Raw genomic sequence first — 14,723 nt, 5'->3', positions numbered from 1 at the left:
CAGTTGCCACCAAGCAATGAATTCAGTTCTGGCACTCCCTGGAAATAGCGTCAGATCCTGCAGGTTAAGGGCTAGTCCTACAAGACTGCCCTACTAATGACTGGCAGAGGCAAGCTATGCTATGTAGAATGGATAAACGACAAGGCCCTATTCAGTGTCCAGTAATAGACCATAATGGGAAAGAATTTATGTCTGTAACCAAATCACTTTGTTGTACGGCAGAAGCTAACACATTGTAAATCAACTGTACTTCAATTAAAAAGAGAGACTGCCCCACTTCTAACACCAAATCCTGGTGTGCTTCTGATGAACTGACTGCAAAGAAAAGGTTCCTGTGACCCCCCCCCCCCCCCCCCCGCAACTTCCTTGGGTTTGATTGATTTGCTAGGGCAACTCACAGAACTAGGCAACAGTTACTTAAGTTTACCAGCTCATTATAAAAGGTAATTCAGGGGATTCAGATGAGCAGCCAAGAGGAAGAGGCGCACAGGACTGCGTCCAGAAGGGTCCCAAGTGCAGAAACTTCTGACCCTGTGGAGCTGGGCTGTGTCGCTCTGTGGGCCAGTGGATGGATTCACTCATGACCTGAAATGAGTAGTCTGCCAGATATTTCTCCAGTAAAGACGGGTTTATTCAGGATCAGAAGAGAGTTGCTGTTTGGGGCCTTGCAGCCATGGTGAGGCAAGGGCACGTTCCCACCTGAAACATGAAGGAGACCCCCTTGATTGTGAGGGACAGGGAGTCTCTAGTCAACAGGGGCCATGGCTTTTCTTGGGCTGAGTCCTGGCCAGGCGAGAAGAGTCATCTTCCTTCTTTCTCGGGCTCTGTGTCGTCGGAAGCCACGAGCGCTCCCACTCTGGTGACCCAGCTCTGTTTAATTGAGTTTTCTGTTTACTGATTTTTTACATTGCCAGCCTGGAAGCTTATGAACCCCTGTTCAGGAGTTGCTACAGAACTTAATCTGTAGCGCTTCCCACTTCCTGAGGGCCAGTGGGTGGGGCCAAGGTTCTGACCTTCTGATCAGTGCAGCCTTGGGCCCCCCCACAACGCCACCTTATTAGCACAAACAGGAGTGTTCTAACTCGGGGCTCCTTACAAATGACAGCAGACACTTCCCTCAGTCAGGAAATTCCAAGGGTTTTAGGAGATTTGTGCCAGGAACCTGGGACAAAGACCAAATACATTTCTTCTTATACCAATTATATAGTGATTGCCTTTCAGACGGAGTCAAGCCAAAGGACTGTGCTGCTGGGTGTAATTTGGACGTCTGTGGTGGTGGCGTAAATGATGGGTTATCTACAATCCCAGGGATTCTGGTGATAAGGTCTCTCCGTGCCTGGCACAGCAGTTCTGAACACTCAGAACATTAGGAGGCTGTGAATAGAAGCTGAGCAGCAATACAGGAGCACAACCAGGAGAGAGAATCCACTCAAAAAAAAAAAAGAAAAGAAAACGACCTTGTTAAATCTGATCCTGGTGAAATTTTCGTGAAAGGCATTTCCCATTAACAATAACATGAAAGATTCACCCTTAAATCCCCCATAGCTCCATTTTAGTAAATACTCAACACCCTTGCACTGATTTTCCTGGGAGTTGTGCCTGTTAACTGCTTCTGGCTGAGCTCAATCTCTGGTCATTAGAGGCATAAAAAAGTCATGATTTCTATGAGTAGTAGGTAGAAAATTTGGCTTAATAAGAAACATTTTGACTTAGTCACATTGGCTGAACAAGTAGTCACAATCTGAAAGTAGAGTTCTTTTTTCAGTGGGAATTACAAGGATTTCCAGCAAGGAGAGACCATCTCAAAAGTGATCCCAAGAGACTGCTCCGAGGAGGCGGGGAAAGGAGTCAGGATATATAGAAGTTTGTAGCAAGGTGGGGGTGGCGGGAGGCAGTCTGTTAATTAAGGAAAGCCAGATATCTCAAGGAGTTTAGCATTCTTATGTGTATGTTGTTGTTCAGTTGCTAAGTTGTGTCTGACTCTGTGCAACCCCATGGGATGCAGCAAGCCAGGCTTCCCTGTCCTTCACCATCTCCCAGAGCTTGTTCAAACTCTGTCCATTGAGTTGGTGATGCTATCCAACCGGCTTGTTGTCTGACTCCCTACTCCTCCCGCCTTCCATCTTTCCTAGCTTCAGGGTCTTTTCTAATGAATCGACTTTTCACATCAGGTGGCCAAAGTACTGGAGTTTCGGCTTCAGCAGCAGCCCTTCCAATGAATATTCAGGGTTGATTTCCTTTAGGATTGACTGGTTTGATCTCCTTGCAGTCCAAGGGACTCTCAAGAGCCTTCTCCAGCACCACGGATCACATGGACCACAGTCTGGTCTTCTATGTATGGGAAGATGCAAGTGTCTGCACTCATTGAATTAATTCCTTTCCTGTACATCTCAGCTGTCTGGGGCTGAATCCTGCTTCGTGACTGTTCATATCCTTAGTGTTTGCCATGTGTGTGTGTGTTAGTCACTCAGTTGTGTCCAACTCTTTGCGACCCCACGAACTGTGGCCCACCAGGTTCCTCTATCCATGGAATTCTCCAGGCAGGAATACTGGAGTGGGATGCCATTGCCTTCTCCAGGGAATGTTTACCATAACAGGTGGAGAATGTGACAGTGGCTGCCTCCTGGCATCCCCCCAAGCCCCTCAGCACACTTACCTGATGCATAGCTGGTATTGCTTTCCTGGGCTCAGAAATTTACATTTGAAAGGCTGATGTTAACACATACAGCAGAAAGTATTTCATTTCACAGTAAGATGCATTTATTATATTTAAACATTAATTAAAAAATGATATGATGCCAAAAAATTATTACCTGTTACCTTTTTTTCCCAAAACTTAAAATTTTGTTGTGGTAAAATGTAGCAGGTGAAGTGAAAGTCGTTCAGTCATGTCTGACTCTTTGTGACCCCATGGAGTCCATGGAATACTCCAGGCCAGAGGGTGGCCTTTCCCTTGTTCAGGGGATCTTTCCAACCCAGGGATCGAACCTGGGTCTCCTGCATTGCAGGCGGATTCTTTATTAGCTGAGCCACAAGGGAAGCCCAAAATATAGCAAGATACGATTTTAACTATGTTCAAGGAGATAGTTTGTTCAGTGTCATTAAATACAGTCACCCCCACGTTCAAACTCCTAAAGGCTTAGGTACAGAAACTCTATGCTTCCCACTAAACTGTAACTCCCCAGCCCTCTTCCCTCCAGCTCCTAACCACCATTCTACTTCTGTCTCTGTGAATTTCACTCTTCCGGGTACCTCATGGAAGAGCAATCATATGGCACCTGTCCCTTTGTGATTGATTCATTTCATTTAGCATTGTTGACGAGAATAATTGTACAACGTTGTCAGTTGACAGTTGTGAGGAAGTTTTATTTGGGGGATAATGAGGACTATAGCCTGGGAGACAGCATTTCAGATAGCTCTAAGAAACTGCTCCAAAGTGGTGGAGCGAAGGTCAGTATATATGTGATTTTCTTGAAGGGGGTGTGCATGCATTGAAGCATGTGTTTTTTTGTGTGGAAGGTTTCTGGTAGTTTTGTGAGGGTGACTGCTAGTCGCGAGGAGCAGACATCTCCATGAAGGATTTTAGTGCTTTCCTAGATAGGAAGAGATAGAAGAATTGGGCTCATAAAATCAGCTCCTGAAAATATGCAGCTGTCTGAAGACCTGTCCTGCCAGTTTTTCCCAGAGCACAGAGTGCTTCATTTCTGCTCTCCACCCTGAACTCCTTTTCAAGGTGTTTTGAGGGTCAGTGGCTATAGCAGCTCATGATTTAATCCTTGCAGAGGTACAAGGCAAGTGCCAACATGCACTTGACATCTTAATGTCCTCAGGCTTCATCCGTGTTGAGCCAGGTGCCAGAATTCTCTTCCAGTCTGAGGCTGAATAATATTCCATTATCTACGTAGACCAGATTTCGATTAGCCCTCCATCTGTCAGTGGGCACTTTGGTTATTTCTACCGTTTCGCTGCTGTCAATGTGGGTGAGCAAGTGTCTGTGTGCAGCCCTGCTTGCAGTTCTTGTGAGTGTGTACCCCGAAATGGAACTCTTAAGGGCATACGGTCATTCTGTCTTTAATTTTTTTGTAGAGAGTGGCCATACTGTTTTCCATAGCAGCTGCATCATTTTGCGTTCACGTCGGCAGTGTACAAAGCTCGCTTCTCTGCGTCTTCACCAGTATTTTTTGTTTTCTGTTTTGTTCTGGGGATAGGTCTGTTTTGCTATTTTCTGGTTTTTGTTTTGTTTTTGATAAGCGTGAGGTGAGTGTGTACACCACAGTGTAACCGGTGGTTTTGATTTGTAGTTCCCTGATGGTGAGTGATGCTGAGCATCTTTCCATGTGTTTAGATATGGCCTCTTTGGAGAAATGTCCAGGTAAAAACTACAGGGTGCCGTATAGGAACTGTTCTGAGGGCCGGAGTTTTCCCCACTGTTCCTGTGTGGAGCCGTCGCCTCTCCCAGCGCCTTTCTAGTTAGACAAGAGAACCTGGGCCCTCTTTCTGGAGTAGTCTGCCGGCGATCTGGTGCCTGCTCGCCTCCAAGGGCTGGGCGTGCTGTGGGTATAGGAGCGCGGCTCCCTGCAGCTGGGCGTCGAGCCCGGCCTCGCCTGGGAGCTGAGTTCTTGCAGTGGGGCTGTTGCCACTTCTTCACCTGCTGTTTTCACTCAGGAGTGCTGTGGCGACTGGAATTTGTTCAGTCCTCCTTCCCAGGCCACTTCATGCTTAGGCGACTTGTCAGTGGAAACACTGTGTAGTTCAGCGTCTGTGTATGCTTCCAACTTGCGTGTCAGTTGTGGTTGGTGGGAGGGTTTCTTGTGAAGAGCAGGACTGCGTGATGTTCGGTCCTTAGGAGTCAACCTCATCACAGAGATGAGCAGGGGTTGGCAAACTACTTCTGCAGACAGTCAGATACTAATAAGTATTTTAACATTTTTGAAGACCATGAGGTCCCTCTTGGGACAGCTCAGTTCAGCTGTCGTAGCCGGGAAGTCTACATAGAAGATACGGCACAGAGTGGTCATGGCTGTGTCCAGCACAACCTCGTTTAGGAGGACAGGCAGCTGACCATATTCGGCCCATAGATGGGAGCTTTGCAGACCTCGGATAAAGAGTTTCACGTCACACCATCTCCAATCTGACCGCCTCCTTTGTTTTAACACAGGCGGATATCCAAGTGGAACAGAATCGGCAACACTTTTATGAACTGTCTCTTGAATATGTGTGTAAGCTTCAGGAAATCCAAGAAAGGAAGAAGTTTGAATTTGTGGAACCCGTAAGTATAAACAGCAGGTTTCTGTGTGAGTCGAATGTCGTGATCGAGAACAGGAATCTGTTTCTTTCAAGGTCTCATTTACGGTTGCTACAGGCCATGATGCATAAACACGACACAAGATGTCGTAAACTGTACACAGTGCGCCCAGGTCCCCGTGGAGTCAGAATCCCCCCACTGGGTCGCGGTTCTCGGCCCTGTTTGCGCAGCAGTGGAATGAGTATTACCCCTTTTGCTGCATGGCCGCAAGGACACTGTAGTCAGGTGCAACTTCTCCCATCCTAGTTGTGACTCCACCCTTAACAAGAATTCCCATGAAGTTACTGGAATGTGAGTGAGCATGGGGGTGTTTATGGGATAATCTTTATTCTACTTAAGTTTGTTTCTAAGGCAAGTACGTCCATCCAAGCCTTCGTACTTTCAACAATGACAAGTTATTTCTAATACAGTTCACAATACTTATGCAATAGCTCAGTTGGTAAAGAATCTGCCTGCAATGCAGAAGACCCCAGTTCAATTCCTGGGTCAGGAAGAGCCCCTGGAGAAGGGATAGGCTACCCGCTCAGTGTTCCTGGGTTTCCCGTGTGGCTCAGCTGGTAAAGAATCCACCTGCAGTGCGGGAGACCTGGGTTCTGTCCCTGGGTTGGGAAGATCCCCTGGAGAAGGGAAAGGCTACCCACTCCAGTATTCTGGCCTGGAGAATTCGTCCATGGAGTTGCCAAGAATCAGACACTACTGAGTGACTTTCACTTTCATGCAACCTAAATTAAGAACCAGTATGCCGAACATTTGAAACTACTTTGTGAGTTACCCTGACATTCTTTACACTTATTTTAGAAATACGTGATTTTCATTGGGGCTTATGTAGGTGTACTCTGAGAGCTTCACTTATTTTTATGTTAGTATATCTATGAATATATATCTTCTGAATCAGAACAAAGGATATTTCATAGTGTGGGTTTTAGCAAAAAACAAAAACAAAAACAAAAAACAGATATACACTGAGATCCATGATTCTCAAGAGTCACTTTAATATAGGCTATATTGCATGTGGTTAAAAAAAAAAGCTTTACTGAGGTTTAATTCACATGCCATACAGTTTACCTATTGTATGTATGATGTTGAAAAACAAACTGAAGAACCAAGTAAGTGTTAATGAAAATTAGCATTGGTGGAAGCTGTGGTCCAGTGGAGTAATGGAATTACCCTAGGTTAAACAGAGAAAACCTCCTTCGAGCTTTCTTCTTAAGAGCAACCATAATAATGGCCTACTCTTTTTGTGTGTGGACATTTGCAGTGCTCTGTCATTGTTTAGGTCATTCTAAGCACTTTTCTGTGATCATGCATGGATTCCACACAGTACTCTATTAAGGAGATATTTTAATTATGCCACTTAGCAAATGTAGACATCGAAGTGGAGAAATGTCAGTAATTGGCCCCAGTGGGGAATTGACCTCTGCTGGCCACTGGATGTCAGAGTCCCAAATCCCTCAGCACTACCCAATGTGACATTCTGCAGGTGGTGGATCCCTGAACTCTCACCTCCGATCATTCTCATTGTAGATTTGCACAGAGGCGGCTGCCCTCTGGTCAAGAGGGTCGGGGGTTTGTAGGAAGCTCGGGGTTTGATTATGGCTCTGCCTCAGTCACGGAGCATCTTTGTCAACAACAGAGAGGGTGCCCTACACTGGGTGCCCTTTGAAAGAGGTTTTGACTCTGATCTGTGTATTTCACTTTCCTTATAGGTTCTATCGGCCTGTAGGGATGAAGTTTCATTTTAAATGAATATAGGGATTCCCTTGATTAAAAAGGACAAATGGGGGCTTTCCTGGTGGCTCAGTGCTCAGGAATCCACCTGCCAGCGCAGGAGACATGAGTTCGATCCCTGGTCTGGGAAATGCTCCGTGCCACGGAGCAGTGAAGCCCGGGGGCCGCAGCCGTGGAGCCTGTGCTCCAGAGCCCGGGATCCGCAGCTGCTGAGCCCACGTGCTGCCGGTACTGGAGCCCGTGTACTCTAGAGCCTGTGCCCTGCGAGGAGAGGAGCCTGCACCCCACAGCCAGAGAGAGGTCCCCACTCAGTGCGACCAGAGAAAAGCCCCACAGCAGCAAAGAACCGGAAATAAATCAATAAAGATGTTTTTCTTTTTTAAAGAAAAAGGACAAGGGGTGATGTAGAATTCCATTTCTTCTCTACAGCTGTCTAATGGCTCTGCTATTGAGGGGAAAATCGCAGATCCTTCATTCCTTTTTTATAGGGAGCAATTAATGAATAAAATGCAGTTAGATTTAGTTGAATTCTAGTGACTTACTTTGAATTATTTTACATTAGTAGAATCATAATGAGATGTGGGGACATGTGGCTGTTTTATTTTTCCCCTGGGGGGGGCGGTGTGTGTGTAGTCTGTGTGTCTGTCTGTGTGTGCGCGCGTGTGTGTGTACGTGTGTCTGTGTGTGTGTGTGTCTGTGTGCATGTGTGTGTGTCTGTGTGTGTCTGTGTCTGTGTGTGTGTCTGTGTGTGTGTCTGTGTGCATGTGTCTGTGTGTGTGTGTCTCTGTGTGTGTGTATGTGTGTGTATGTGTGTGCATGCACGCGCTAATATTGCCTTTTCTCCTTTCTTTTAGATGCTGTCGTTTTTTCAGGGAATGTTTACTTTCTATCATCAGGGCCATGAACTTGCCAAAGACTTCAATCACTACAAAATGGAACTACAGATCAACATTCAGAATGTAAGGAAATGAAAGCTCTGTCTTTAAAAAAAAAAAAAAGACGTTTGAGAGATGTAGTTTTCTTTGGTGTATGGAAAGCCTTAAGGCTGAGCTGTTGGTACTGGGAAACTGAGGCTATGCTGCCACCTTCTGGTCAGTTCTCAGTATAACAGCTGCTCTCCAGCTAACGGAGGCTCAGGACACTGCCACCTGGCGGCTGCTATTTTTAAAAGACGAATTCATTTTCTATAATTAATTTTCCTCTCTTATTTTCAGTCATGAGCTATGTTGTTATAATAAAATTTCACATATTTTGCCTAATCGCCCCCATTTTCTTGTGATATAATTGACACACAGCACTGTATAAGCGGTACAGCTTAACAACTTACTAATTGCAAGATTATTTCCACTTTAGTTAACATCAGTCCCCTCCTGTAGTTAAATTTTTTTTTCTTGTGACGATAACATTGAATGCCTCCTCTCTTAGCAGCTTTGAAACATGCCGTATGGTGATGTGACCTAGTCATTCCACATTTTGTAAGATGGTTCTAAGGATAACTTTTGTTGTGTAATTCTAAGTTTGATCTGTATAAAAGACAAAACAGTTTTCCAGTTTTGATTTAAGACATTTCAATTGAAATCTAAAATTCTTCTGTTTCCTGTATAACTTATTTGATGTTTATTCCCACATAGGCTCACGGTTCCAGTGGAATTTCTTTCCCGTGTTTTGTGCATGTTCACTAATATACTGGTGTTCATAGTTGCTGTTGGTCCTTTATTGTTTTCCTGGAAGAGGTATACTTTCTGTGAGGTCTTGAATAGAGATTTTTAAAGAACCTAATCTGTTAAATGGGTTTCCCAGGTGGCACCAGTGGTAAGGAGCCTGCCTGCCAGTGCAGGAGACTTAAGAGACTTGAACTTGATCCCTGGGTCAGGAAGATCCCCTGGAGGAGGGCATGGCAACCCACTCCAGGATTCTTGCTTGGAGAATCCCATGGACAGAGGAGCCTGGCGGGCTACAGTTCACGGGGCTGCAGAGAGTTGGACACGATTGAAGCGACTTAGCACAGCACAGCATAATCTTTTGAACAGTATAATATGTGATTTGATGAGAAGGTAGTAGATGTTTACCATTTCAAAACTTTATAGTTGATTTTGGAAGTTGGAAGTCTTTTCCCTGAAAAGCTATTCAAGTTATGTTTAGTATAATTTCAAATGTTGTTGAGAGTATAGTGAGTGAGTCTTGGGACAAACTCCTAGCTCATCCTGAAAGACATACCAGGAGAAAGATGGGAATCTCTGTACTGCTTGCTACCTGACCTTCAGCTTCTTACAATCTTAGAAGTTGAGAGTGAGGGGTTTTTGTGTAGATCTTGTTTCTAGGTTATTTTGGTATAGTTCCCTACACTTGGAAATACAGATAATGAAATCTCTCATGCTTTGTAATTGATGTGTCAGTTTTTGAAGATTGTACATTCTGCTGAGTCATACGACTAATAAGAGTTGAGTCCTCCCTTCACCCCCACCCCCTGCCCCAATATCAGTGACATAACGTGACACAGTTTAAAAATATGTCATGGTGTCTCTGTGTGGGTTAGTCCTAACTTCAAAGCTTCCTCTGTCGGTAGAGCACTTAGTCTAAGGATGCTGTGATGTATCAGAAGACTTCTGCAGACGGCGGAACACAGTGTTGTCAAAAGCACGTTCCATAGTTAGTTTAGAAAATGAGGTGATTATCTTGATTTTTTTGCTTGTTTTTTCTCCACTACCTGACTGTGTAACTGTGTCTGTAGCTCACCTGTCAAGGGCAGGGCTGGCTGGTCTGGATGAGAACCTTTAGGCAGAATTGACCTGTAATTTGTGTAAAAAGAGGAGGCAGGCCCCCTTATTCAAGAATGAAGAATTTCAAGGCGGCCACGGCAGAGCATTAAATCCAGCGCCCAGCCATCTGCGTGTGGGCCTGGGTGACAGCTGAGGCGCCTGCCTGAGGAACCGCGGGCCCTCCGGGTCTGGGGCGAGGTGTGGGGACTCGTCAGCCTCTCCTGGGGGCTCCGGAGGAGCCGTCCCTGTGTTGCTCACTTGTGTGGCCCTCTGGGGTCCGGGGGCTCTAGTTACCTTGTTGCTGTGTAGGTGCTAAGCAGTGTCTGACTCTTTCGCGACCCCATGGCCTACCTTACATACCCCAGAATAGCTGGAGAGAGAGAGGCAGGATTTCAGTGGGCATGAACAGTACTCAGACGTGAACTACTGTGAGCAAAACTTGAAGCCAGGCTACTGGTTGAGATGGTTTGCCTGGCCTGTAGCCTTAGTCTGTTTAGAACTGAGCACACACGCTTGGTCACCTTAGTTTCCCACAAAGAAAGGGGCAGAGAGTAAGTTACTGAGAAGAAGCCCTCGCCCGTGTCCCCGGAGCGTCAGGATCGCCCTCAGTGAGCTGCCCGAGTGCCCCACCGTCCCTGTGAGTCCTCCCCTGCCTTCTGCTCGGGCTCACCTGGGAGCCGCCGTGCTCTGCGCTGGTGCTTCCAGCTCATTCTCTTCCTTCAGCAAGACCAGCGCCCTGGAAACGCATGCCACACGCCGCCTCGCCTGCGGCGCCTCAGTAGGGTACTGGTCTCGGCCGTTTGCTCCATCCTCCGATGATGCCAGCTCGCGGTGTACTGAAGCCTGCACGATACAGAAGTCCCAGCTGGGCGAGGGCACAGGAGGGTGGGGCGGCGCCGGAGAGTGGCACTGGCTGTGCCGCCGCCACGTGGGAAACAGCAGGCTGGTGGGAAGCACTTATGTCACACGAGAGCCCAGCCTGGCGCCCTGTGACTGGAGAGTGGGTGGGGGCACAGGGCAGGGGGGCTCCAGAGGGAGGGCATTTATACGTGGTCATGAGTGATTCGCTTTGGACGACGGAAACCAACGCAAGATCGTAAAGCAGTTATCCTCCAATTAAAAAATAATCCAGCTGTGTGTGCCTCTTTCTGTTGGTTTAAGAATCTGGTTTTGGCTGCTCTGGGACTTCGCGGCTGCACACACACTTTCTCTGCTTGCCGTTCGTGGCCTTCCCGTTGCCGTGATTCGTCTCGTTGTGGGTCCCGGGCTCTGGAACTCGGGCTCAGGAGTTTGGGCGCACAGGCTTGGTTGCCCCATGACGGGTGGGATCTTCGCGGACCAGGAATTGAACCCGTGTCCCCCGCACTGGTAGGCGGATTCTTATCCGCCGGCACCACCAGGGAAGTCCCTGTTTGGTTTTACCTGACCTATGAGCTGTGTTCAGTCTGACTTTCCGCGACCCTGTGAACTGCAGCCCGCCAGGCTCTTCTGTCCGTGGGATTTTCCAGGCAAGGACACTGGAGTGGGTTGCCATTTTCCTTCTCTTGATGTGTAGCGGATTTAAAATGCAGTGTTAGTTTCCGGTGTACAGCAAAGTGATTCATACATAGATACAGGTGCATTCTTGCTCAGATTGTTTTTCTTTATACATTATTACACGACATTGAATATAGTTCCTCACGCTGCACAGTAGGTCCCTGGTGTTCGCCCGTTTCATGTGTGCACGCTAAGACGTTTCAGCCGTGTCATACGCAGCCCATGGATGGTAGCCCACGAGGCTCCTCTGTCCCTGGAACTCCCCGGGCAAGAATACTGCAGTGGGTTGCCATGCCCTCCTCAGTGGACCTTTCTGACCCAGGGACCGAACCCACATCTCTTACGCCTCCTGCTTTGGCTCTTTACCGCGACAGCCGCCTGGGAAGCCCTTTATGCACAGTGATGTGTATAAATTAGGATAAATTCCTAATTTATCCCTCCCCACTTCCTCTTTGGTAAGCATTAGTTTCTTTTCTATGTCTGAGAGTCAGTTTTATAAATAAGTTCATTTGTATTATTTTTCAAGGTTCCATATTTAGGTGATAAGATGACAGTTGTCTTTCTCTGACTGACTTTGTGATACTTTTTATACTGTGTGTGTTTATATATTGAAGGAAGTATACCTAGGTGTTGACACCAAATCTTAAGAGTTAATTGTCTCTGTTCCATAGTGTTAGAGACAGTTTTGGTCAACTTTTAGGTATTTCCCTGTAGTAAAAAGTGGAAAAACAGTTTTATAATCAGAAAAAAAGGAAAAGTTCCTTAAAAGTAGAGCAACCTGTTTTCCCCCTCCTGGTTTCACCTTTTCTGTTGTGAAATGGTTAGGCCTTTTTTTGAGAGAGAGACTCAGTCTTTTTTCCAGGTCCCATAATCTAGAGTAATTGATGGGCAGCAAAAAAGAGCAAGATGGCTTTTAAAAATTACATTTTTTCCAGAAGAATGTAACTTGTGTCAAAATTAAAGGATATTAAAAAAATTAATTAAAAACATTTTCTGATCTCTATCCCCAGAGAGACTAGAATAGAATTCTTCTGGAATAAGTAGAACCCGAGAAATTTTAGGGTTCTGGAGTCCCTAGAAGATACTAAGAACAGTTAATAAGGATTTATGGATATACACACACACACACACGTGTTTGTTACAGTTTTGTGAGAAGAGCAGAACACCAAAACAAACTCTGTGACAAAAAGAGAGAGATTGGAAGTGACTGTGAAACATGGACGAGATGGTTTCTGAGGGGTGAGCCTGTCTGTGGCCGCTTTGTAATCCTGTTTGCTCTTCTCGCCTCCAGACAGCACTGTTTCTGCTCACCTCTCTGTTTATAGGGCCATGATTAGTCTTTATAATCCGCCCCCCCCTCGCAAAAATTGAAAATGTACTTTCTCTTTCGCTCAGATGTAAAATAATACAATTTTAGTTTTATACTGAAGATTCTCTTCTTACCTTTGTTAGAGACTAATTGTCACTATTGAGAGGCTTAATTGCAATTAAAAAATAATAATTATTTTGTTACCACATGCCACGTGTTACCTATGTGCAATTTGTTTACTATACAAATGTGTCGTAACATGTAGTCTTCAGAAATGACCTGTGATGTAGATTTTCAAATTCCCACTTGCACAGGTGAGGAAAAGGGGGAAAAATAACTTTCTCAAGTCATACCGCTTTAAGGCCGGGTGGCATTGGAACTTGGGCAGGCTTATTCCAGGGCCCAAGGTCACTGATTTCAGATTAGAAATAGGTTCACTCCTGGAACATCTGGGGTCAGTGAATACAGGAGTTGGGTAACATCTTGCCGTGGCCATTTGGCTTCCTTGGACCTTAACAGTTCCTGGGTGACCTGGGCGTCCCTTTAGTGGTAAGACCTCAGACTTGAGTATGGGTGGGAAGCCTCAGCTCATGCCTGCCTCTCAGCATTTCTAACCTGCATTCCCCTCTTCCCCGTGGAAGCTGTCCTTCAGGTCTTTAAACCTGATCACCTGTCGGTCTGACGTCCATCCCATGCCCCTCCTTACCTGGCCCTCTTCCCCTTCATAAGGCTCTGGAGGGGGTGAGTTGGGGCTGCGGGGAGGGGTGTGTGTGGAGAGCCCTGCCCCTTCTTTTCTGTTTTATTGTTTGGGGAGGTTACTAAAGCAGGCTGCGGGGGACCTACCCTTGATGTTTTACAGCTCCTTCATGAAGCCCTCCTCACATTTTTAATTATCCTCTGTCTTCTTTTGCTCCCTGGATGAGGTCATAGGGCCAGGATGAGAAAGCTTGAATGAAAAATGGCAATCTGAACTTGAAATCGGTCTTTGCTATCTGCCTGTGTGTGCTATGTGTGTGGTCAGTCGTGTCTGATTTTTTTGCGACCCCAAGGGCTGTATCCCCCCAGGCTCATCTGTCCATAGGATTTCCCAGGCGAGAATACTGGAGTGGGTTACCATTCCCTCCTCTGGGGGATCTTCCCAACCCAGGGACTGAACCCGAGTCTCCTGTGTCTCCTGCATTGGCAGGCGGATTCTTTACCTCTGCTGCCGTCTGGGAAGCCTTGCTGTTTGCCTGTTAAGCTGTATTTCTGGGTCAGACTTGCTGTGAGCAGTGCCTTCTCTCCCCTCCCTGCCAGTTTTGTAAATACGCCGAAGTATTTGAATTCCTGCTTAGTCCCGACTTTGAATCCTCCTCCCCCCAACAGGTAATGTAATAATATATTTATTATGAGACTTAAGACTCACCGGTTTTGAAATGTGCTTTTTTTTTTTTTTTTTTTTAACCAAAGCATGCAAGGAAAGGAAATACAGCAGTGGTGTTTTATAAGCATTAGAGATGCTAGACTCTATCTAGGTTATTGTGAGGATTAAAGCACTGTAAACTGATTTCACAGCCTGGTGTGCTGTAGTCCACGGGGCCACAAAGCATCGGAAACGACTTAGAACTGAACGACCAAAATCTCAGTGTAAACCCTCTCATGTGACCTAGTAACATTTATAGTCTAACATTATTATTATTTGATGATCTCTTCCTGTACACCTGGAATTTAGAACCAGAAATTGCTAGATTCCAGTCACTGCTCGGTTGTTGTTGCTAAGTTGTGTCCAGCTCTTTTGCAACCCCATGGACTAGAGCCCACCAGGCTCCTCTGTCCATGGGATTTCCTAGGCTAGAGCACTGGAGTGGGTTGCCACTTCCTTCTCCAGGGGATCTTCCTGACCCAGGAATCGAACCCACATCTCCTGCATTGCCAGGTGGGTTCTTTCCCATTGAACCTCCAGGGAAGCCCAGCCATTCTGTTATTTGTGCTCTGATTTTTTAAAATGTAAATTTTGCCCTCATACATAATTTACCTAAAGTGATACATTAAAAATACAGCTAACCTTTTCCCTTCCGGGTGCAGAGTCACCAGCCTCGGAGGCAGG

At 46.2% G+C, this 14,723-nt stretch overlaps 1 protein-coding gene across 1 annotated transcript in view; it reads left to right on the top strand.

Moving 5' to 3' along the window:
• Positions 1–14,723, top strand: part of ARHGAP10 (Rho GTPase activating protein 10) — a 373,897-nt gene that overhangs the window by 142,386 nt on the left and 216,788 nt on the right. The window contains exons 6-7 of the mRNA XM_052654355.1: positions 5,159–5,269; positions 7,888–7,992. Coding sequence (XP_052510315.1) covers positions 5,159–5,269; positions 7,888–7,992 — 216 coding nt within the window. The remainder of the gene's footprint in view (positions 1–5,158; positions 5,270–7,887; positions 7,993–14,723) is intronic.

Source organism: Budorcas taxicolor, chromosome 17 (assembly GCF_023091745.1).
Source record: "Budorcas taxicolor isolate Tak-1 chromosome 17, Takin1.1, whole genome shotgun sequence".
Taxonomy (NCBI): Eukaryota; Metazoa; Chordata; class Mammalia; order Artiodactyla; family Bovidae; genus Budorcas; species Budorcas taxicolor.
This window is presented reverse-complemented; position numbering and strand designations above follow the sequence as displayed.